At 42.4% G+C, this 24,756-nt stretch overlaps 1 protein-coding gene across 7 annotated transcripts in view; it reads right to left on the reverse strand.

Annotated features, from left to right (window-relative positions):
- The window catches only part of CTNND2 (catenin delta 2), an 848,542-nt gene that overhangs the window by 105,675 nt on the left and 718,111 nt on the right, over nt 1–24,756 (reverse strand). For all 7 annotated transcript variants that reach the window (XM_019665518.1, XM_019665517.1, XM_019665519.1 and 4 more), the window contains 2 exons: nt 22,180–22,365; nt 8,875–9,048 (listed from right to left, as the gene is read on the reverse strand). In XM_019665518.1, the coding sequence (XP_019521063.1) occupies nt 8,875–9,048; nt 22,180–22,365 (360 nt within the window). The remainder of the gene's footprint in view (nt 1–8,874; nt 9,049–22,179; nt 22,366–24,756) is intronic.

The following is a 24,756-nucleotide window of genomic DNA, read 5'->3' on the forward strand; positions in this document are numbered from 1 at the left end:
GGGGTTGGCTGTGCCCCAGTCCTGTTATTCCAAATCTGTTTCTCTTTATGATGCTGACAGTATCCCCTCCTCTGCCATCATCTCATTCTCTCCCCCCTAGTCCTCAGATCAGTCTCCCAGGCACTGCCTGGCCCTCCCCTCCATCCTTCCAAAAGTCGACAGCGGAGAACCTGGCCATATCTGAGGTGAGTCAAGAAGGGAAGGCTGTGACTTTATCTTCTCAGAAGTCCAGCGATTATATCCCTCCCGTGTTGGATAGAAAGATGATTTGATGTTTGGAAACCAATGAGAGTCCTTCAGCTTTGCTGGGAACTGATTTGAGAGTAAATAAAAAAATGGCTACGCATGGCCCAAATGTGTATGCATTATAGATACACCTTTTTCATATGAGAAAATGGTCAACTATGGTATGTTCTGTCTACATGAAAAGGGATAACCTGACTACAAATTTGATCTTATATTATTGCTATTGCTGCATTGAAAATAACTTTTATTTTGAAACTTAGTTGTGTATATGTTTGTATGTGTATGGAAAATTCCCAATATTAGCTTAGTGTATGACAACTCAGAATAAATTATTTACGTTTCACTCAAAAGATGTTGCCAGTTTCTACAAGTTTTCTTGACATGCAGGGATATGTGACAATGATGCTTTTTAAAGAAGCAGCCGACCAGTCAACCAGTCTTGGAGTAGGTCATATGTATCCAATGTGTAATCCAACAAGAGGGAGTAAAAGGGAGTGCAGATGTGGAAAGGAGAAAGGTACATAGAGAGACAGTTACTTGGGTGAAGACAGATGTTGCCCAGGTGTGCTCAACACAGAAACACGAGGCTCCTATGGTTTTCTTTCCCAAAAGAGATGTGTGTTGCCTTGGAAGCACAGCAGTCTGTGGTGGTTGCAAAGGTATGTGGGTTGCCAAGAGTTTTGTAATCAAAAGTAGGAGTGTAACTGGCATCAAAACAGATGAACATGAGAGAAAAGTGTGGCATAACCCATTGAGGTTGAGGTGGAAATCTTAGGATGGAACTTAACATCTGCAAACAGAATGAGAGCACTGCACTGAGCATGCCAGCGCACAGGGGAGGCACAAATCGGGCACGGACCAGGATGCCTTTGAGAAGAACGGTCCATGTGTCCAAGAGAGGATGCTTGATGATTCAAGAGGAGGAGGAGGAAGAAAAGCAAGAGGAGCAGGGAGGGGAGGGTGAGGATGACAGAGGAGAGGGCGGAGGAGGAGCTGGTCTAGGAGGAAACAGCACAGTCACATGACACAAATTGTTCCTGGAGGTACGCTGTCCCAATGAGGGTCTCAGGAGCCTGATGAACATTCAAAATGACCTCAGGTGAAAGAAACTGAACACTTAAACCAAGTGCCAGGCCCAGTTCTATTTTTTGATATGTAGTGACTCATTTAATTCTCATCTCAACCCTATGCATAAGTACTAGTGTCACTAGTGTCACTTCCATTTTACAGATGAGAAGAGGGAGGCACGGCAAGGTCCCACGCCTACACATGCTTGCCCAGACCTTGAGCCCAGGTAGCACTGCCCCAGAGTTGGTGTGCTCGACCGTCATTCTCTTCTGCATCTCAGAAAGACAGTAAGTGATACCCATCTGCAAGCACAGTGATATAATCCCTTACAAAGTCACCAATTAACCTTGGCCTAATAATTCACGTTATTATTTTAGTGTTCTGGTTACCTATCTGGCTCTCCTTTAAATGCCTGAATTAAAGACCCTTTGTGTGCTGTCAGTGGAGCTCCTGAAATTCCCATCTAGCCTTGGGAACAACGTGCCCGGGTTTAGCAGACCTGACACAAGAAGTTCTGTATTACTGGAATCTCAGAGAACATCATTGTGTGTGTCAGGAAGGATCCTTCTACTCGTATTTGCATGTGATGGGACAACAGTTCGAAATAGTAAATGCTGTTTCTTGTCCTCCTCCTCCTCCTGACCCCATGGCTTTTCCTGGGAAGAGGCTCCACTGTTAGCCCAACAAGGTGTTGTCAGAATCGGAAGAGAACAAAGCAGCAAACATTTAGTGTTTATGGCTAGAGGGCACAGATGCAGGTGAAAGATGGGATTTATGTGAAAGGAGATGAAAATGGCAGAAAATTTGCCTTCTCCCCAGAGTCAGCAGGGAGCCTCTGAGCAGGAGAGAGAAAGGATCCAGGTTGGAGAGGAAGCAGGAAGTGTGAAAGCATCATGGGGACTACTACCGGAAGTGCCCGTGGACAAGACCTCCTCTGTGAAGCTGATGATGAAATCTCCCTTGAAGATGGAAGAGCAGAGAGTCAGCAGAAGCTCTGCTGTCCTTTCTGCAGTGTGTGCCAGGTCCCTGCCCCATCACGGAGTGGGGACAACACAGTTGCAATGGCAACATGGCTTGCAGGGTGGCAGAGGGCTCCTGTAGCCCCAGTGTGGCACGGGGGAGCCCCTGAGCGTTTCTGTGGTCTTGAGTGGGTGGGCTAAGTTGGCTGAGGAGGAAAGGTCAAGGACTCCGGGCTGCAGAGGGGTTAGTTGCCCAGGAGGCGGGGGATATATCAGAATGGTGGGGGTGGACAGTGCCTGCCTGAGTTAAGGAGACGACGACGTGGCAGCATCTCAGGGGAGATGGATTGCGGGGAGCAGCAGGTGTGGGCCTAGAGAGTACCTTGGACCAGAGACGGTCCAGTCAACAATCATCACGACCCAGCTGATAACCCAGCAGGACGAGGAGGCTTGTCCTGGGCAAGAGGACAGAAAAGATTCCAGACTGAGACATGGATGTCCAATCCTGCCCGCTGCAGGCATATGCCTGCAGGCTCCCCAAGTTTAGCATTAGCTGCAGGGGCAGGAGAGGATGAAAACTGACAAACATCAATGTGACCAAGGTTTAAGCCTGAGGGATTGGGAAAGAGCTGAATTTGGTTGAGTTTACCTAGAGACGTCTAAATTAATTTTTTTTTCTTTTTTGCATCAGGCAAAACGAGATGAAACCAAATTTCATTATACAAAACAAAGTTTGTTTTGCATTAGAGTTGGTCTCATAATGTTCCTTGGTCCTTGATGGTTTGGTGATAAAGTGAAGTCAATAACTTTTTAACCCTTTGAACCCATCCTCATTCTAATGTGAATCCTCAGGGGCTTGACTTTTAATAATCCCAGCCCAGCCATATGTGGGATTAATAGCTATAATGTTTCCAAAAATGTCTCCCCTTCTTAAAATGAGGTGATTCTGTTAAGACTGATTTATGTTCTTAAAAGATTAACACTGTAATTTAACTCGCTTTTCCATCTTGAAATACTAATACTTTGCTAAATAACTATGACAGTGTCATTTTGGAGTACCCCCCAACTCTCAGGCTGTGTCAAGGTTCAGTAATTTTTGATGAAAAAACATGCCTTTAAACGTGAACCTTTCTGAACACAGAAAGTTTGTTATGAATGTTATAATACAGGTGCCACCCTTCCTATCAGTACTGATAGGGGTCTTAGGACAAGAAATCACGACCATGGGTGATTCCGGCCAATGAGTGGGTTAGGACTCCGATCCTCTCCCTCACCTTCTCCCTGGTCGGGTCCATCCTTGTCCTGTGTCGGACAGTACAGGCTGAGTGTCCTGTGTCTAGGAGTGTTCTGAGTGGGCGGAGTCTTCAGATAACCTTTGTGTTTATTCTGGCCCAATTTCTAACCCATTAGGCACCATGACTCATGCCCCATATTTATCATAATCTTTCAGAATTCTGTTTCTTCGTCTTTAAACCTTATGCTTTACATCACACCGTTAATTAGGACAGAGACAATTCTCTTCGTCTCAGATGTCCTATCATGATTTTTGCTCTTATTGGTTGCAGTTCACTCATCGGCCCTGGTTCACTTGTACATGACACAGTCACTGCTAAGCTACGCCACATTCAGTGTCCTTCTTAAGGCTGTTGATCCTGTCTCTAGGGACAAGTCTCGGATTTCCTAGTTCTCTTGTTTTATTCACTGGGCCACATGGCAGGAGATTGTGTTTCCTTCTTCACAACATCTATGTCCCTATCATGTTAACTCATTAAATATTAACAGATTAATATCTAAGTATCTCTTGAGTCCATCTTATTTTAAAAATAAATGGGGAAATAGTAGAGTCTTTGAGGATAGTCACATTTTAAGGGGGAAATTGACAAATTGAAGATATCTAAAATGTTTGGCTTGATAGGGTTAGGCAAGTATAGATATATTTCTGTATTTGGGTTTTCACAAAGCTCAATTACAATGGAAATAATCCATAAATGGAAGTTGAAAGAACATTCATTCACATTTTGGAGATCTCCAACCTACTATATCTAATTGTTTTTAATATTCTATGTCAAAAAAGAATCACTGTACTGTCAATGAGAGAAAGGTAACAGATCTATGCTGGCTGTGAAAATCATCTCTCACTTTCCTTCTGTCACAATGCTGTTATGTTTTTCTGATGTTCATAAACTAAGTAATAAGTGTTTTAAAGTTTAAGAAGTATTTGGGGCCATTATGAAGATTTAGTTTGCTAGTCAATTTGTCACACACAAAAAGAGTGTGCATGATCTCTCCATAAAGAGAAGTTATTGTTTCAGATGATGAGGTCTATAAAAAGCTGTCTCTATGCAAAATTCTGGTGTTTTACCTTCACATTTCTGCTTTTGTTTGGGTCATAAAAAGTTAAGGGCATTAGAAAAAAGCCACTAAATTTCAACAGTTGCTATAAAAACACATTCGTAGAACTTTAGGTTTCAGATGTTAACACTGTCCTCGTGGAACATGATGCTGTGTGTGTCCTAAATCAGTCTTTTAATTATTCAAGAGTTTCTCTTGTCCTTTTCAAGGAAGGATTTCTTTGTTTGGTTTTTGTATAAGTTATCGATCCTTTCAAAATTGTAACAATTTATCAGTGTTTGGCTGATCTCAAATCATCCCTATGGGTTGTCTATCTTCCCTTCCCACATATTCCCTTACCATTTAATATGGTAAATTAATAAATTGTACAAGAGATGATGATAATGTGATTGACTTCCATGAATGCTTGCGCATTTGTATTTCGATATGGAAATCCTTATGTAAATATATGTATTTATAATGACACACAACTATTCTTTCGTAGTCCCTTGCTCTGCCTGAAGACCCTGCCATGTGTCTACGGTTATTAGGAAGGCCAGTACTTCTTGTAATTAGGTTGACATACTGAGAGTCAAAATTCTACTTTACCAGTGGGATGGAAACCTTTCTAAAATGCTCTCTGTCTTTCAAAATTACTAGTAATAATTTCACATTTTCTTGATGACAGAGGGTCAGCAGTATGACTATCAGTTATTAGAATATACGGAACAGCGAAGATGTTGAATGGCCTCTGACAGTTTTTCTTTCTTACATCCTTCTATGTACTTTGTCTAATTCTTCTGTCTTTTCTTTTTGCCCTCAGAGGATTTAATCTCCCTTCTTAGAGAGATCTGTATGCCTGCTTATAAGAGGCACTCCTTACATTTTTTAGCATGTTGCTTGAAATCTATACGGACTTGGAAAGCCAATGGTCATAGTTGTTAAACTTTGTCTAAAGTACAGAACAATTTTTGTGACACTGACTTCATCTGCTCCAGACTCTTCTGCCTCTTTCTTAGTAGTCTCTATTAGTAACAGGAAAAACTACCAAATAAATATCCTCTGGATATATGGGGCTAAATCTCACACTGGAGATAACTGTGCTGAACTAATGGGCAGGTTTACACACTGAAAACAGCAAGATGCTACTGCCAGGAAATATTGATAAATCTTATCATACTTCTATAATTCTGATTTTATAATCCAAAGTAGGAGAGAATATTTGAATATCAAAATAGTATAAAAATTTTAATTTTATCATGTTCTTACTCCAGACACCTAAAACACCTGGATATATCTTGGCAGCTCTCCCAGCTGAGCTGGTTACCTCTGAGACACAGAGCCCAGTCATTTAAACAGAAAGCTCAACAGTGCAGGAACCGTGGGACTTGGCAATGCTATCAAAATCTGCAGCCTGAAAAGCACTGATGAGTCTGGAAACTGAAAAGAAAATAATTCTCCCACAACTTCTTTCTATCAATTTTATATCATATTGATTACATGTTCCCATCTGAATCAGACAGCCAAATAAAGAATCATAAAATGTGACCATGTGAAGATGGCCTGGTCATTATATATGCTATTAACTGCTTAGTCACTTATAGATGTTCATAAATATGAAAGACTGTTATTCACAAGAAAGACATGTAGATATAGATGCTATGTCATAAATGCTTGTGTTTGAGCACATTTGCTCAGCCAAGCACAGGGCTGAGCAATGGGGTACAAAGACATAAATGGGACTTTCCTTTTACCGTTAAACGGTTTACAGACCAGATTTCTTTCTAGAAGACATTCTTAGTAGCTCACGAAGGACTCGTATAAATAAATGAATAATTGATGACACTGATTCTCAATTTTGGTGTTTAGATGTGGCATAGCTCTTGGTATATGTCTTCCACCCCCTCCCCTCTGACTGTTTTTAGGGTTTTCTCTTTACCACCGATTTTGAGAAATTTGATTACAATGTACATTGGTATAGTTTCTTCATGTTTCTTGTGCTTCGGGTCCCTTGAGCTGCTTGAGTTTAAAATTTTCAACCTTTATTTTTTCAAATATTTTTTTCTGTTTTCTTCCTCCTTTCTTTCTCCTTTCATTTGTGGACAGTAATTATACATACATCAGGCCACTGAACATTTTTTTTCTTTTTTATCCATGTTTCATTTTGTATAATTTCAACTGCTATCTTCCAGTTCACTACTTTTTTCTTCTGCAATGTCTAATATGCTGTTAACCCCATTTCCATATATTTTTATTTGTTTGTTTCAAATGTTGTACCTTAACTCTAGAAGTTTTATCTGGGTCTTTAATATGTTTTTCATGGTTCTAATTAACTTTATGAATATGTGGAATATAGAGTTTAACTTGTAAAGCCAAGGTTGTAGTCTTACATTTTAAATCCTCTATAGCTCAAAGATATGACTCCATTTTGAAATTGCTCTAAGGACCTAAGTATTTCTCAAAGAAAATTACAATTCACTAAAAATCATATTTTAAGAGGACACCCTTGACTTGCTACCATTTAGATGGCTTTGTGCCTCAGGTCAGACTCACGCCTGTGGGCCAGAGCCCACCTTCCCATGTCCATCTAGTCAGTCCTGCAAGGATGGGGACCTGCAGCATCTAAGTGCTTGTGGCTGGATAGAATGACAACCCCTTGACCAATGACATCCCATCTTTGCATGCAGTATTGTGACTAATCTGCATGAGGTGACGGGAAGCAACCACAATCTTCTCCGTTAAAGATGACACATCTGAGACATAATGAGGTGCCATAATTTGCCCAGGGTCACAAAGCTCAGAAGAGGTAGAGGCTAGGTTTGAATTTTGATTTGAGTGAAAGCCTCCTATATTTAGGGGAGAGAAGATCTAAGGGTTAGTTCAAGGAAGTGATTTCCATTGTTCTCTCTTTCCTACTCATGCAAGGCTATGCTCTAGAATTCTGCTGGCATGACTCTGCTTTTGAAGCTTTTCTCTGGTTGGAAGCAAGCGGAAACTTCCCTTCAAGCTTCGCCCAACCTGAATTCTTTCAGTATAACATTAGAGATGCCTAATCCCTAATGGGGAGGAAAGGGACAATGTGTGCCTTCCTCAGGCTCTCAAAAGAAGGCATGGGCCTGCCCATGCATCAGTAGCTAGCTCCTGGAAAGTGCTGTCAGGGACTGGGCCCCAAGAGCTGGGATGTCACACCTGAGAAAGAAGGCTGTGCTGCAGCTGAGACTGTACCAATGGAAACAAAAGAAGAGAGAGAGAGAGAGAGAGAGAGAGAGAGAGAGAGAGAGAGAGAGAGATGACGAGGAGGCCGATACCGGGAGGTATAATAAGGACGGAGGGTGTAGTTGATGACAATGCTAAAGCCTGTTGGTGTGGTGCTTATGGTGTTGAGCTTCTGAGAATTATCTGTAGCTACGTGCCTATGTTAACATCATTTTAAAGAAAATGAATGTTAAAGAAAAGAGTGATGATGCATATCCTAAGGCTTTGATATTAAATAAACTGGAAATGGATGGCAGAGGTCCAAACTTCCTCCTGTGATATTTCCCCCATCTGCCCTCAATCATCTAAAAGGTTCCACGTTTTTATGCCATAAGGCAAGTTAGCTTAGTGACCAGACTCGTGATTAGTGACCAGACTCAAGAATTCTTTGCTATGGTGAATCCCTTTCTGCCCAAAATGAGGGTCATGGAGGCTTTCCATGAAAACCAATAAGGAATAGCATGTGTTTATAAGGACTCAAAAATACCTTCTGCTCTCCTTCTCCATCATATACTTGCTTTATTTATTTAGTTTTGTCACAGGTAGCTAGAAACACGATTCTCTGCAGGCCCATCATTTAAAAATGCTAGAAGCTCTTTTCATCTGAGGACAGAACCCGCTCCAACATTATAAGGATTCACAGAGGTTTTTATACAAGGTGTTGGGTGTTAGCTCCCTTAGCTGCCTACGATAGTGCTTTGAAAAGCGTCAACGTGTCACAGTCTTCCCTGAAACAATAACTCAGCTACACAAATGGAATGGAAAGGATATCACAGCACTTTCCATGACCCTACTTACATCTGCCCAACTGTGTTTTCTAGTGATCCTCAAGGGCCCCTGAGCCCTTAAAAACAATTTTAAAAGGAATACCTAAGTCCAACAGTTCAAGGTAACGGCTATTTCTCTAATGTCCTCAAACACTTCATTAGAGTTGCACTTCTCAAAACTGGACTTCTGTTCCTTTCTAACGTTGTGCTCGCCATTCCAGATTGTTAGTGTAACAAACTAGTCATACCTTCCAGCTCCCTGCAGCCAAGTTCTGCAGGGCACCTGCCGCCCCTTCCAGCGTGTCTGCATTTGAGCACTCAGAGAGCAGTGTGAGGTAGGGTTTGACTATTGATGGGTGCCACAACATCTGGATCCCTTTTGGTGGTTCTGCACAGTCTGGAAGAGGTCCTACTCCATCCCACTGGTGGAAGAAAAAGGAGAGTAAACACCTTTAACATCATTACACTTCCCAATATTGCCTTCTGTCAACATTACAGACGAAAACAACAGCAGGGTGTCATGACATCTGGTGAACATCTACTGCATGGAGGGGAAGCCCTAAAGTAGGAGACCCATTCCTGTCCCCGAGAGCTTGTGCTGGCGGGTGGAGCGGGTGGGAGCATGTGCATAAGTGAACGCAAGTGGATGAGCTCTCTGAGAACGATTCTAGCACAGTGCTACAGGAAGAAAGCAGAAGAGGTGAAGTGATTTTGGTTGGGCAGGGTGGAAGAAGGCTCAAGACCAAGGTAGCCTATTTTATAGTTAGCATAGTATTATTGGCATAACACAGTAGTAACAACCAAATGCTAGCACTTCTTATGCATAGGTATGAACTGCAATACATTCCTACATAACCTGTAAAACACAACTGTTTGATTTTGAGCACTACCATTGCATCTATGGGCACCAACCCAATGACAGGATGGACAACAGAGAAAATTGCTCTGGTTTATCAGATGCATTCACATAGCTATCGGCACATCTAGATTTTACAGCAATTCTGATAGTTAAGTTTGCTTTTAATTGAATCTAATGAATAACAGGAACATGAGTCATTAAAATTACAAATAATTTTAAAATTGTGGCTTATTGCCCAAAGGAATATCAGTAGACCACTAACAATGATCGTTTTGAAGACCGTGTAGCCACTTGGGCCAACGATTACAATAAAAGTTAAATGAACAAAGCAGGATGCAAAGTGGTATGGGTTTGTGCTTCATACGATGTAAAATGCATCATAGAAACCATGTAGTGATAATAAAAACTTATTAATAAAATGTTGATGTCTTTCCTTTTTTATATATTTCAAATTTTCTGTTCTATTACTCTTATAATTTAAAAAATATTAAAAATCGTAATAATGATTCTGATCTTTGATCATACACAGCCTTTGTCATTTGTGAAAAATAAAGCAAGGAGTATAATAAGGGTAGAAATAAAGTACACTATATGTATAGAGAAATATTCCCATATTCACTTTTGAGAAAAATCACAGTAAAACAAAATAATCTTTAATATTAGAGTGGGAGTACTAGATTATTTAACTGCTTTGCGTTTATTAATGATCTCTTAAAATAAATATACTGTTGATGTCATACTAGGCGTTCTCACAGGTATTTCATGTCCATATATAAGTGCCTGTGTGTATAAATACAAAAACACAACTATGTTTCAGAATCTGTGTAAGTTCCTTAGTTCTGAAAATTTTGCTGAAAGAACATATAGGCTTACTCCGTGTCCTTGTCACATAAAAATGGAAGTGTTGATAGGGAAAATGTAAAGTTATTTAACTGTCACAAATAACTTCAAGAATTTCATCATTTATTTTCCAAGAAAAAAACCTGAAAATTCATGCCTTCTTTTTCTTGTTTATGACACAGCTTAGTTTAAGTCAAGCCTAAAGCTCAGAGATGCATGACATCCCATGGATGGACGCTGGGCATTTATTAAAGGTCATTTTCAATGAGAGTGTCACTCAATTTCAACTTCCTAATGAGAACACTCAAGGTAGGAATCTTCTTGTTTCTTTAACCAAAGCCACTTCTCGACCGTTCAAAGATGACTTTGCACCTGTGCACAGCATATCAATGAAACCAGCACATTTCCTTTAAATACACAAAAACAGTAAAAGTGACCCAACCTTGTCATATAGCACCTGGTTCATTATTTGAGACTGACTCATTCTCCTGGATAGAAAGAGCACTGTCACTCTGTAGATTTGTTGACATCAGTGATGAAACAGGGAGAATACTGGCTTCTCAAAGGAAAACAGCTTGGGATTAGTGCGACGGGAAATGGGAAATTATTACACTTGGGTGTTTTTTTTTTCATTTTTTATTTTGTCATTTCCTTAAAATTTTAAGCTATCACTTTCATATAAAGATTTAATGATATTCAGGAAAATCAGACTATGAAATTTAAAACCCAACGTGGATGAAATTTCCCTCTCATGTAAGAGCTGGCACAACAGCAGGAGGCTCATTACAAGATGTGACAGCCAAACCATACAAAGAGCACAAGGCAGCTGTGCTATCATTGGCTTCGTCTTATTCTCCTTTTCTAACTTCCGTGCAATAAAGCAGGATAAATGGCTACGTCAGTAGACAATTTTCTTCTGCTCTCACATGGATCTATGCAGCTCTGAAATACCTTTTATTACAGTCCTTTCTTAATGGTTACATGGAGAATCTGAAGCAAATAAAAGGAAAACTGATGTGATAGGGGTAATCTTTGATCACAGCTTGAGCTGGAGTTCAAAGGGTATTCTCTACCGTTTCAGAACGCTGATGGCACCCTGGCATGTCAACACCGAAGAAAAAGAACTATTTAAATCAGTCAGTGCATCTGGCCTTTATCTGGGTTTTTTATTCAAACTTATACTGAATTAACAGGGAAAGAAGTGTCAGCTGTCCACTCAAAAATAGATTTTCATCAGCCATAGAAAAAACACAAGTCTTCAAAGCTGTGCTAACATACTTGATATTATGTTGCCTAGAGAGTCGACATCAGCAGGAGTATATGGCAATGGTGACATCAGGATAAGGCTGAAGCTGCGAAACGATTCTGCACATGTAAACCTTTACTGCTAACTTTTTTCTAGAACGAGGATCCATGAGAAATCATGGGATATGCAACGCTTTTACCAAAGAGGAAATACGTCATTTATAAATTTAAACACACAATATACCTGCCCTAAAATTTCTACAAAACTGGCACGTGTGGATTGAAGAAAAGCAGTGACTAAATGTTTAAACACAGTCAAGACACTGCTCATCCAGCTATGGAGTCCTCAGAACACAGGACTGAATTTATGAGACTTATGCAAACTGTGCTTATTTTGGACTATATCTTGACAGAATATTACCATGATTCTTTAATAGATTAAAATATGAAAATAACATATAAAGGGGCAAAAATCTCAGGAGGAACAACTTTCTATGTAATAAAGACAGGGTGTAATCAAAGAGACAAAGTAATTTTAGGAAACCAACAGGGGCAATGATAGCAGAGTATGTTTTGATTATATTATCTGCATTATTGATAAGTTGTGGCAGTACATATACACAGTCACACATAAACATATAAGTGTGTGTGTTTATATATCTTCATTTATCAGGTTTAAGTTTAAAAATCAAGCAGAGATTAGTACAAGGGAAAGCAAAAGAAAAAGAAGAAAAGCATTTGTGATTTTAAAAAGTTTTGTTCCAGCTTGGGGAACATTTTCAGTGAAAATACCCCTTTCTTCTCCTAGCTTTACTCCTCACACTTAATGGTTAAATAAATGTTCCTCAATTTTTTTCACATTTTTATTTTCATCTGCTATAGTTTAACAAATAAAACTTGCAAATGTTCTAGTAGCTCTTGATTCCTAACGTTATTATTTAAATTTTCAAACTATATTTTGTGCAAGTCATTCCTATGTTATTAGAAAAAAAATCAGAGAACATATTTTTTACTTTAAACTTCCTCTTATTTATGTCTTGCTTATATTTAGAATTTTACACATACATTTAGAGTTCATGAAGCTAAGGATTGCATGGGTTATACCAGACGTGTTGAGATTTTTTTATGGATAATACTATGGATTGAATGTTTGTGTGTCCCCCACATTCCTATGTTAAAGCCCTAACCCCCCAGTGTGATGGTGTTCGGAGGTGATGCGTTTGGGAGGTGATTAGGTTTAGATGAGATCTTAATGGTACAGCCCCCATGATGGAATCAGTGCCCTGGTAAGGAGATGAACGGACCAGAGCTTTCTTTTTCTATGGTAAGGACACGCAAGAAGATGGCCATCTGTAAAGCAGGGAGGGGCCCTCGCCAGACGCCAAACCTGCTGGTCCCTTGATCTTAGCCTTCCAGCCTCCAGAACTGTGATAAACAAATGTCTGCTGTTAAGCCGCCTGTCTATGGTATTTTGTTACAGCAGCTGGAGCTGACTAAAGTAGTAATCATAGTTAGGACCAAGAAAACTTGGTATTAGGAGGGTCCTCTAGTTACACATGACTTTTCTGTCATGGAGTAACCCTGTGGACAGTCTGGCAGCAAAGCAAGGTGAGTATGTGGCAGGATTATGTTGACAGTAAGTCACAGATTGATTTGTCATCCCAAAGAGTGCCACAGTCAATAGTATATTATCAGTCTTATTCTGTACTGGCTTTAAATGTATGACTATATGACTAGTACAATAAAACAAGTCAGTAAACAGTTTCTATCACTCACTTTCCAAGCTTGTATGAGATTGAAAATATATATATTATCTCTCCAAGAAAGTAATGCTCACATATTTTTTTGGGGAAAAAGAGAATAACATGCTCCCAATTTAGAAGCTGAGGGGCTGCTGCATTTCAGACACAATGCTTTCTGATTTGGTCCTAGGCTGTCAAGGAGGAACGTGCTATTCTCTGCAAGAGATGTCCACTTAGGATGGAAACCACATAGGTGTGGGAATGTGCTCAATGTGGTTAAAAAAAAAAAAGGAAAGGAAAAGGTCTTTCTTTGGAATTGCTTTTAATACTGTTGCTTCCCCGTAGGGCTTAAATTCTATTTAAAAGATAGCTATCTTAGTCGGCTTGAGGCTGGAAGAGTGGAAGCCATTTGCTGCTTCTATGAAGAGAAAGATGTGACTTAGGGATAAAAATCAGAAAGTTTAAAAACCAGAAAGTAAAGATGTCCTCACACTTTATAAGACTTTGTAAATGTGGGGTTCTTTTCAGGGATGTCAGCTCAAGAGACAACTCAAAAGATCACATCCCTAAAATCCCCCATTGGGTGAGAGGAATTAATAATGAATTGAGCTCCTTGCCTTGAAGGCACTTACACCTGCCCCAGTCTCCAGCACCCTGGGCTGGGCACCATGGAGACGCTAACAGGAAGAGCACACCTTCTCAGGGGAAAGCTTTTCCTCCCACAGATGTCACAGCCATTGAAGTCTCTGTAAAGAAAAGAGGCCTTCCTGCTGAGCTGTATCCTTGAAACACAAACAGAAAAGGCCTCTTCACCAACTAAGGCATGTCTATTGTCTAGATTTCTCTACCGATGAGGGGGCATCACAGTCATTACACACGGGCAACCTTTTATTTTGAAGGGATTTCAGTGATATTAAACAACAGTCCTACAATAGTGCAAGATCTAGGGTCAGGATCTGCAATGACGGGGAACTTTCTGATTTTAAAATCCTCCCTCCCAGGCTGAAGTCACACATCACAACATGTTGGAAGAGAAGATGGCTCTAAGATGGTTCTAAGAAGGCAAACGGTTGGAGAAATTTTCTCATGCAGGGTGTAGTTTAATTCCACTGCCGCCAGTACTAAGTACTTTAAAAAGCAACGACCTAAATATGAGTCCATCCGCTGTCTGCCATGTTTGCTTGCCTTGGCTTCAGCAGCAGAGTTACTAATTAATTTTGCCTACACAGTGTTTCATTATCACGTCCAGGTTTTTTCTGGGGGGCAGGGAAGGATGGAGGGGAAGGAGATGTGAAATAGAAGTGATGGTTATTAAAAAACTCCAAGCAACTGGAAAAAGCCAGAAGGAAAATGATTCTTGTGTTGACTCTTGGAGGTTTTGAAGTAAAGGGCAGTTCAGGTGTCTGAGTTCCCCAGGGAACTGTTTGAAGACATCAGCTACAGGGGCGCTAAGAGTAGCAAAGGGTGTAGATGAGAGGTGATGGCCAAGGAGCTGCATTGTGTGGCACCCACTGTCTCCCGGCTCTCCTTGCAGGTGACAGGAGGGGGTTTGCATTTGTAAGATCAGAAGCCTGTATGACAGCAGAGGCAGGGTATGGCGTTTTCTGAACAAAGCATCAAAAGCAAAGAGATTCAGAGACAACGAGGCTGCTGTGCTGTGCAGCACAGAAGGGGGTTATCAAGGCTGGTCCCCACTGGTCAACTGCCCGGTCTCCAAGTCATGAGGATGGAACCAATGGGAATGTCACTAACACTCATTTTGAATTCCATCTGCTCCTAGAGTCCCATCCACCTGGGCCATGACCCCCATTACCTGCCTTTTAAAGGGGGCTCTGTCCCGGGCATGCCAGCCCCCTTCAGATAATCCTGTTGTCTAGTTTGTTTATATCTTTGGTGATATGTTCCTCAAAGACAGTTTAGTATAGTGGCTCTTAGCTGGGGTGATTTTACCATTCAAGGGGACAATTGGCAATATCTGGAGACATTTTTGGTTGTCACAACAGAAAGAGGGAGTGTTACCAACATCTACTGGGTAGAGGCCAGGGATGCTGATCAATATCCTACAATGACCAGGACAGGCCCCACCACAGAGAATTACCCGTTACCTGGCTCAAAATATGAACAGTGCCGATGATGACAGCCCTGGTCTAGCAGTACAAGACAGAGAGTGTTTATTCATGGCGTGGACTCCTGCATGGTAAAATGTAAACAAGGAAACTACATGAGACGCCAAAATAGATTTAAGTCTGTAAACTCATTCAAAGTAGAAGAGCAGCCATTTTAGGTGAGGGGACATATTTCACATGCGAGGTGCAGAATAAACAGCAGCATCTCATTCATTCACGGGGAGCCACAAAGGAGAGTCACTGTGTAAAATGCACAGCCGTGATCTGTGCAGACTCACACGATCTGTTGTTTTGAGGACACAGAATCCCATGTCTTGAGTCCCCAAGCTCCTGGCATATGGGGAGGTGAAAGCAGAGGGAGACTACACGGCAAGAGGCCATGAAGAAAGAGCCGCCGCCGAAATAAGCAGATGGTGAGAAAGGAAATGGTATTAAGCAGCAAAAGAAAAAGGAATGGCTAGTAATAAGAAAACGAAAACTGCCTGGAAGAAAGAAAAACAACCTGTGCTATGAGGAAAGGCATCAAGAATGCCATGAAGGGCAGACCCATCAAGTGATAATAAATCAAATGAAAATGTGCTCCCGTTCTTGCTGGTACAGGGCATGATTAAAATAAATGTTGGCTTATGTATCCAAAGCCTTAAGAACAGTCATTTGGTCTGGATAGTTCACTTCTAAGAATTTATCCTTGAGACGTGATTAAGGATATAGGTGAGATTTACCTACACAGATGTGTAGTACAGTTTCATCAGTTAGAATATGGAAGCAATTAACGTTCTGATAATCGGGGATGGGGTCACACATCATGGTAGAGCCCTACAGTGGAATTTGTGATAGCTCTTCTGCATTCTGGTGTGAACAACTATTTACTGACAAGGAGAGAGGGCGTGCTGAGTCCGGAGTAAACTGTCGGACAACAGCGTGCAGAGGGAGGCACAGTGGGCACTGTGCCCACACCTGTCTTCACCTGCAGTGACGTGCCAGGCTGGGCAGTGGGGGCAGGTAGTCAGGGGCTGCGGCGTTCGGAGAGTTTGTAAACAGTGAAGTGAATGAAAGTCAGTCCTTTTTATTCTTATTATTACTATGTGCAGAGAATTCTAAACAACTTTAGTGGTAAAATACCCCTCCTCACAGGGACGGAGAAGTCCTACTGCACCCCCTTAGTATGCACTCCACCCTTTTTCCTTTAGTCAAGAGAATGTCCGAGGTTGTCATCGCCCCACAAAAACACTACACTTCCCAGACTCCTGCAGCTAGTGGGACCCAACACAGGCAAAGGGGTGTGGGCAACGGTGCCGTGTATAACGTTGGTTAGGCCCTGAAGACCCTGCCCCACTGTCTTTTTTGGCCCATTTCTGCTCCTGGGCTGTGGACATGAAGAGCCTTCTTGGGCCATGAGGAGGGAACATTTTTCCTTGAGGGAAGTCTTGAAAGAGTGGAGATGATGGTTTATTTGGTCTTAAAGGATAATTCCCCAAGTAGTGGAGGAAAGGAGTGGGAATGCGAGCCAGAGGGAACAGCATGAGCAAAAGCTTGGAGCCTGGCCTGTGGGAGGTTAGGATGGGCCAGGAAAGTGTGCAGGGAAAGGGCCTTGGGTTCTGCCAAGACGTGCCTGTTGTTATTGTGGACAAAGTAAGGGGGCAGTGAAGATGTAAACAATAATATAAACAGAACCACTTTACAATGCAGGCAGAGCTGCCAGGCCAGAGGAACTGCCTTACACATCTTATACCTCAAACCTTGGAAAGTTAGAACAGGGCAAAATAACATTCGGACTGGGCCTCTAACAACACGGTGTCCTGAAGAACTGTTTGCAAAGATAACAAGAAAGCCATTATTAGGACTACTGGACTGATGACTACTGGACTGAAAATTAAACATTGTTTAGAATTCACATCAGTGTGTCATACTATTTGCACCAACAGAAATGTTTTCCTCCTAGTGATGTAATTGTTCCCTTTATCTTTCTCATAAATATCCATCGCTTTTGTCTCCTGATTGGAAAATCATTTGGGCTTCTGCCGGAATCAGTGTGTCCTCAATAGCTGTTCTTACTGATCTCAAATAAATGCTTGCTGCCTCTCCCTCTGAAAGGCCTTTATCGTTCAGTTAGATGTTTTACACAGAAGCACTACTGCTCTTGCATATAAAATATCGTGGAGATATAAGTGAAGCTTCCTGCTAGCTATGCATTTAGCACCTACAACGTGAGAACGAGGTGAAAAGAGCAGTAACATTTACTCTTAAATGGACCACAACTCAGTGAACTGTGAAACAAGGATTATCAGGAGAGACAGTCTACCATATAAAAGTACTAGGTCACATTCATCTTTGAACCCTGAAAGGTTTATGTCTTTACCCATGCAGATATATATATGTATGTATATCCATATGAAATAAAAAATTCACAAGTGATATTCAGGCAGAAAAGAGAGGTTTTGCGTCCTAGGGCATCTTCCTCGTTTTCGTTTTTTCTCAGCGGGCTTTCCATACACTGCCAAGTTCACACTGGGTGGGTCTTGAAGGCCCAGGTCTGCGCTGGCCAGCAGCCAGCAGTGCCCTGTGGCCTCTAGTCTATGTTTGAGTACCAGTGACCCCAGGGCACCATCACAGGAGCATGGGCCATATCCCAAATTGAAAAACAAAAGATGCCTATATCTATAAAAGGTGGAAAAGTAAATAAGTCGATTTTGTCTACTTCTATTTCCCTGCACCCCAACTTTTGGACTGACACCCCTGTCCCGCTGGTCTAGAAAGCAGTGAGGACTCTGCCAAGTGAGATGTGCTTCTTGGCACATGACATGCAGACTGCTTTGGAGGAGGTTCTGCCCAAAAAGGGCTAGAGAAACTAGCAATTTCTTATAATTTAGTGACAGGTACTGAACACATAATCGGAAATTAATGAATTTGCAAACCCTTTCGGATCAGAATATGATGCATAGAAAGTGCTCATAGTCTGATGATCCTCGTATGTTTCAACAGCAAACATTTCTTGAAATAAGAGAATGAAGGAAGCCTATCTTTGTATCACATATTTTCTTGAATTGTCCCTGTCAGGGATCTAAAAGAAAAAGTTTCCGAGATTTTTATTGTAACTAAATCTGACCTAAGCGTTATTGTATTTTCCTTAAGAACAGAATATTAATGTCAAAGGTAAGACGCAACATAAATTACTAGCATATAGCCAACTCCAGAAGCAATCACTAAACCAATTATGATTTTCATTACTTTTGCTTCTTGGTAAAATGTCTGGCTCCTATTTCCTGGGACGTCTCTGCTATGGATTAGATGACCTGTCATTTTACACATCCCCTTGTGCCTTTCTCTGAGGCATCTTAAAGTTAAGAGAAGCAAGCTTATATGTTTTTATAAGTACACACTGACTTAATTAGTACCTGTTAAAATATTATTTTTAAGTGGTGTTTAAAAAGATTACGAATGTAATGGGCAGTGTAGACATTTGTGAAGACATAAGCACAAAAAGAATCAATCGCTATGTTGCCTTTGATGTTACGGCCCTCCTTCTAGAAACACATGCTTTTTGCACATGCATATATATTTCATATTTGCATATGTCACATAGTTTACAAACCTGGCCACCAGGTTCAAGCTACATCATATCTGTATTTTGTATTACATATTTTCTCTGATCACTACATATTCTTTAAAAACCTGACTTGACAAGCAGTAGAGATCCCAGGGGATGGATGATATTTGACCATCCCCTGGGGTGTAATTCTAGAACTCTCCGGAAGCTTCTAGGTGAGTTAGATCAGTTTGTAGGCGCTGAAGGTGACCTGATGTTCTGGTTGTTAACAAAGATGGGGATATCCTAGAGAAAGGCCTGGGAACACACCCGTTTCTCACCTTGCTGCAACCTGTTACCAGGTTGGCTCCTCGTCTCACTTGAGGCAGCCAGCCTTTAATTCCTTTTGACTCCTTGACCCCTTTGCTGAAATGGCAGCATGCTTTCCCCTAGTGCAAACCACTGGAGGAAATTCTCAGGGCAAAACACNTTTTCACCAGGTCAAGCATTGAGGCTGACAGAGTAATAGGTTTGTCAAAAAGTCCAATCAGACATCTTTGGCCAGAAGAATGCTGGATGGCAGTGTGAGATTGTGTGTCTTAAATCTTGCCTCTTTGTACTTGGATGAGGTCGGGTCTCCTATGAGAGAATGATGGGATGTAGGCCTGAGCGAGCCCTAGGGGTAGGGTAGCTTGCATGCACTTTGGTGTGAAACCCTTACACTCTTTCCTTACGGATTAATGCGCAGTCTTTCCGAGCTTCCTCACAGGGGCGGGCTGTCTCCTGACTTACAAATAAACTTGATCATGATCAGCTTGTTCAGTGATGGACAAGGCCAACCAATGGGAAAGGTCAGGAATTGACAATTTTGTCAACATTATAAATTGTCAATATTAATATGAGCATATTTCATTATTCTAGTTTCTGTTCAATTCCAGCCTTGTCTCCTCCAAAATTAAAAAAGTTATTAACTGGCTACTATATTAAAACATGTAAGATATTGAAAGATGAGAAAGACTAATAAGTTAGGGTCCCTGCAGGGAAGGGGAAATGACTGGGACACATACAGACACACACACAGACATATAAACACACACACAGAGACACACACACAGACACACAAACACACATGAACACACACAGGCATATAAACACACACACACACATACACACACATAAACATAAACACACAAACATATACAAGCACACATAAACACACACACAAACACACACATAAACACACACAAACACACATGAACACACACAGGCATATAAACACACACACACACACACACACACACACACACACACCCTACGATACAGAGGGGAGGATGGAGTTACACAGTGTCTGCAGGTAGGATGAAGGCATATATATATATATATATATGTAATATATATATATATATATTAAATAAAATTATTATTATTTTATTATTAGTTTCAGGTGTACAAAACAATGCAATACTTATGCTTTTCACCTCTCACAAAGTGACAACTCCCCTACCACCATCCACTGCCCCCCACCCCCGATATCATACATATCTATTACAATTTCACTGACTCCATTCCCACATTATATTTCACATCCCATGACTTATATGTATTAAATTATAGTTGACATATAATATTATTCAATGGCAGCTTTAGGTGTACAGTGCAGTGGTCAGGCCTCTACACCATCCATGAAGTGGNTGAAAATGTTCAGAACCCATAGTGGTCTGGCTCCCTAGGAAAACAGGCATCTGACATCACTTTGTACAACGTCTGACATGTAGTAGATGCTCACTACACATCTGGTGGCTGACCACTGCGTTCTACTGGTGGGGCGGTGTTAAGTGGCTGGATTAAGAACCACAGCATGATCGTCTTAAAAGGCCCCTACGATTTAGAGAGAGGACAGAGGACACAGAGCACTGACCCATGACAGGAGAAAACATGGCTGGGAATTTAGTTCTCAGAGTGGAAGGTCATCATCAAAGAGGTAACGCACATGGATTTCCTACACTAGAGGTGTGTTTAAGCTGGAATGTACAGATCTAGCTGCGAAGCACCCAGAGCAGCCCTCAGGGCCCACAAACAGCTAGAGAACTGGAGCTTACAGAAATGCGAAGGCAGGTGCATTCAAGTCAAATGTAGGGGTTACATTCAAGAATGCATTCCCATTAATCCTTCCTCTTGATAAAATAGTTCCTTTAGCCCTCACTATACGTGAAATGATTTCTAAAATAGTTTGAAAATGGTGTGCTGTGATTTAAACAGATACTTTGCTCATTTATTTTACATTAAAACTTGGCAGGAGAGCGTGTTGTGGGTTCTGTTCTGTTTTCTCAGTCATTGAAGCCTGTGGATGGTCAGATCTTGGATCTGTACCGCCCTTAGCAGCTGGGGTGTGACCACAGTGTCCAGAGCAGATGGGAAAACCGGGTGGCAGGGGCTTGTGGCCAGTAGCAGAATGGGTGTTTCTTTACCCTACTCCCTTACCTGGGGGGCCAGGTGGGTGAGGGGTTCGGCCTCCCAGAGGTCTCCTGGGGACAGGGGTGGAGGCTGTTCCAATTCCGCCAGGCTGAGAGTCCCTGCATATCGGCCTTTACTTCACTGCAGGGCACCCTGCTTACAGCTGCTCGAAGTAAAGGCCGTTTGGTTGTGCAGACCCAGCTGCCTGAATTCATCAGAAGTGCCCCCCAGAGCCAGGCCCCAGTGTCGTTCTGCTGGAAGGACTGTGGCTCTCAGCCTGCCTCCCCCATTTCCTATAGTCAGTGCAAGGTCGCAAGTCCAAAGATTTCAAAACACACTATAAATACCTGTGCTGGATTTTCACGCATCTCTCTGCAGCTTCCTTCCTGAGACCACACCTATGCTGTGCACATGCACCATCTGGGAGGCACCCTACCTGGCCCCCACAAGGACCTCAATGTGCAAAGAAACACAAGGAAGCAGGAACACCTGGCTGTGCTCTGTACACTGGTACCTTAGCGCCCACCTGGGACCCCAGGGGCTCTTCCTCTTTTGGAAACTTCTTATCTCGCTCAGCAGGACTTGGGGGAATCATTTAACACTCCCCTGTCTGAGCTGTGACCTTTCCCCAGAAAAATGGTGCAGACGCGTTTGTGATGTTAGCGCGTGCTGCAAACCCTGTACTCATACACGCAGACGGCAAATTCGTGATTCAATCAGGGAAGGGGATAATCGCATGCAGCTGCGAGTCGCCGCATCACCTGGTCTTGGGATTTCTTTTTCTTCTTCTTCTTGCCCCAGCACCCGGAGCTCTCCGTGTCCTTGCCGTTGGCCTCCCCACAGAGCAGCCCGTCCAGCTCATCCGTGCCCATGTGCTGTCCCTGAGACGTTTCTGCCGCCAGCCGGTATGAGAGGTTCCTTAATATGCACACACAGTTTTCAACGGTCTGCAGAACCCCAAAAAAAGGAAACAGAGGAGGAATGAATAAAAACTAGTCAGCACTCCACCCAGCAAAGCCATCAGTTTCCTCACACACATTTCTCTTCCAATGCATTTGGCTGTGGGTTCCTAAAGACTCCCTTGACAGCCACGGTGGAAGGAATTCAGAGAACCCTGGAAAGGTCTGTGAGACCTCTTCTCCCCCAAAGAACTGACTTGACAACAGTTACATCTATAAGCAGCTGCGATTGTTGACTGAAATTTGCTTGTGAGTGGGGGAGCGCCTACAACCACAGGAGGTCCCAGATGTTGTCCACTTATGACATCTCCTGCCTGGGGACTGGGTCACAGAATCACAAGAGCATGGACTCACAGATTTCCATCAGCCCTGGGAATGTGACACTAATATTCACCATCCACCAGGGCACTTTCTGGGGGTAAAATGGGGCAAGAGGTGTAAACCATGGTTGTCCCAGGCAAGCAAGGTCTGCGGTCACCTGGGGACACAAAAGTTTCCAAGCTATTGATTTTCTTTGAGATGGGGGGGGGTGCTCCTATTTTCTTAGCACAGGGGTTCAACAGCAGTTAAGGACACACGTTGTAGAGCTAGACACCAGCAGAACCCTAGGTCTCTGACGACTGGCTGTGTGACTTGAACAAGGCACCCAACATCTCCACAACTCCATGACCTGCTCTGTAAGATGGTTATAATTGTACCCATGTTTTAGTTTGCTGTGTGGATTAGGTGAGCTAGAGTTTGTATGTGTGGGAGGCAGATTAATGTCCCCCAAGACGTGCACATCTTAATCTCTGGAGCCTGTGAACATGTTAGATTACGTGGTGGGGGACAGAGGTTGCAGATGGAATAGAGGTTGATGATCAGATGACCTTCCGATGGGGAGGCGACCCTGGCTTATCCAGGTGAACCCACGTAATCAGGAGGCTCCTGTCAGCGGAAGACGGAGGCAGAGGAGTTACGTGAGAAGCACGTGACCTGCCACTGCTGGCTGTAGAGATGGAGGGAAGAACCACGAGCCAAGGAATGCTGGCAGCCTTCTGAAGCTGAGAAAGGCAAGGAAACAGCCTCTCCCCAGAGCCTCCAGAAGGAATGCGGCCCTGATGACATGCTGATTTTAGCCCAGCAAGACCCATTTTGGACTTAATAATGTGTTTTTAAGCCACCATGTTGTGGCAATTACTGACAGAAGAAACAGGGAACTAACCTGTTATGCACGTACTGGGAAGAGAGCCTGACACACGTTAAAGGCGACATCGGGGTTCATAACATGAACAACAGAGGGGAAAGCACCATGTGGGGGTCTAGGACATGTGACCTAGAGCTGGCCAGCTTGTATTTAAGTCCTGGCCCTGCCATTTAATGAGCTATGACGGTGCTGTGTGCAAAGGGCTAAATCTCTCTGTGACTCTATTTCCTCCCAAAGGTCCCACCACTAAATATCATCACATTGGAGATTAGGCTTCAATTGATGAACTTTGGGGGACACATTCAATCCAAGGCATCAGACTTTTGACCTTTGTTCTGGATTTGAGGAACCATGGGCTGAGGGAAAAAAATACCCAATCTAAAGAAAGGACAAAATAATGGTGGAAAACAAATTGAACTGAGGTCAGTTTTATTTTTAAAAGCATGCCAATCATTTACTCAGGCACCTACTGTGTGACAGCCATTTTATAGATGAAGGAAACAAGATGCAAAGCTGTTGGCAACTCACACCAGCTCGTGACACTTCTCCCCAGTCCTGGGTCCAACCCTGCCCTGCTCCCTGTCACCTAAGACTAGAATCAGGTAATAGGCAGCATATGTCTTTGACTTGACTACAGGGATAGGAAAAGCAGGTATAGAAACCCATTTTCAGGATCTATTGTATCTCTGGAGCCTTTGCCGTTCGAGATCTTTCTTGTCAGTGTTTCAAGGTTTCATGGCTGCTGGTCCCACAGGCTTTCAGTTAACTTGATTTTCTATTTCAAGCATCCTCTACAGCATCCAAAAAGGCACTAGCATGAAAGCAGGTAAACACAGGATGCTGATGAAAGAGAAAAAAGTCCCTCCCAGAAAGGAAAATGTTAGGGCATGAGTCAAAAGAATTTTTAAATCAGCGCAAACTGGTTTTGCTTACATCAAAGACTTGGGAGAGTAACCTTCATTCTCATCCCGCTGTTCATCTTCCCCGGGGCCATCTCCGTGCCTCTGTTTCATGAACGACAGCTGGGGAATATAGCCCCACTTTTGGGAAGTGCTTTATAATCTACCTGTGGCTGGGGGATGATTGGGGAGAGGCTGGATAGCGAGAGACAAAGTGGGGATGGGGACGATGGGGCGGGGAGAGAGGCGGTGGTATGGAGAGAAGGCTGGGGTCATTGGAAATCAATCTCTCTC

This window comes from Hipposideros armiger, unplaced genomic scaffold (genome assembly GCF_001890085.2).
Source record: "Hipposideros armiger isolate ML-2016 unplaced genomic scaffold, ASM189008v1 scaffold_445, whole genome shotgun sequence".
Lineage (NCBI taxonomy): Eukaryota > Metazoa > Chordata > Mammalia > Chiroptera > Hipposideridae > Hipposideros > Hipposideros armiger.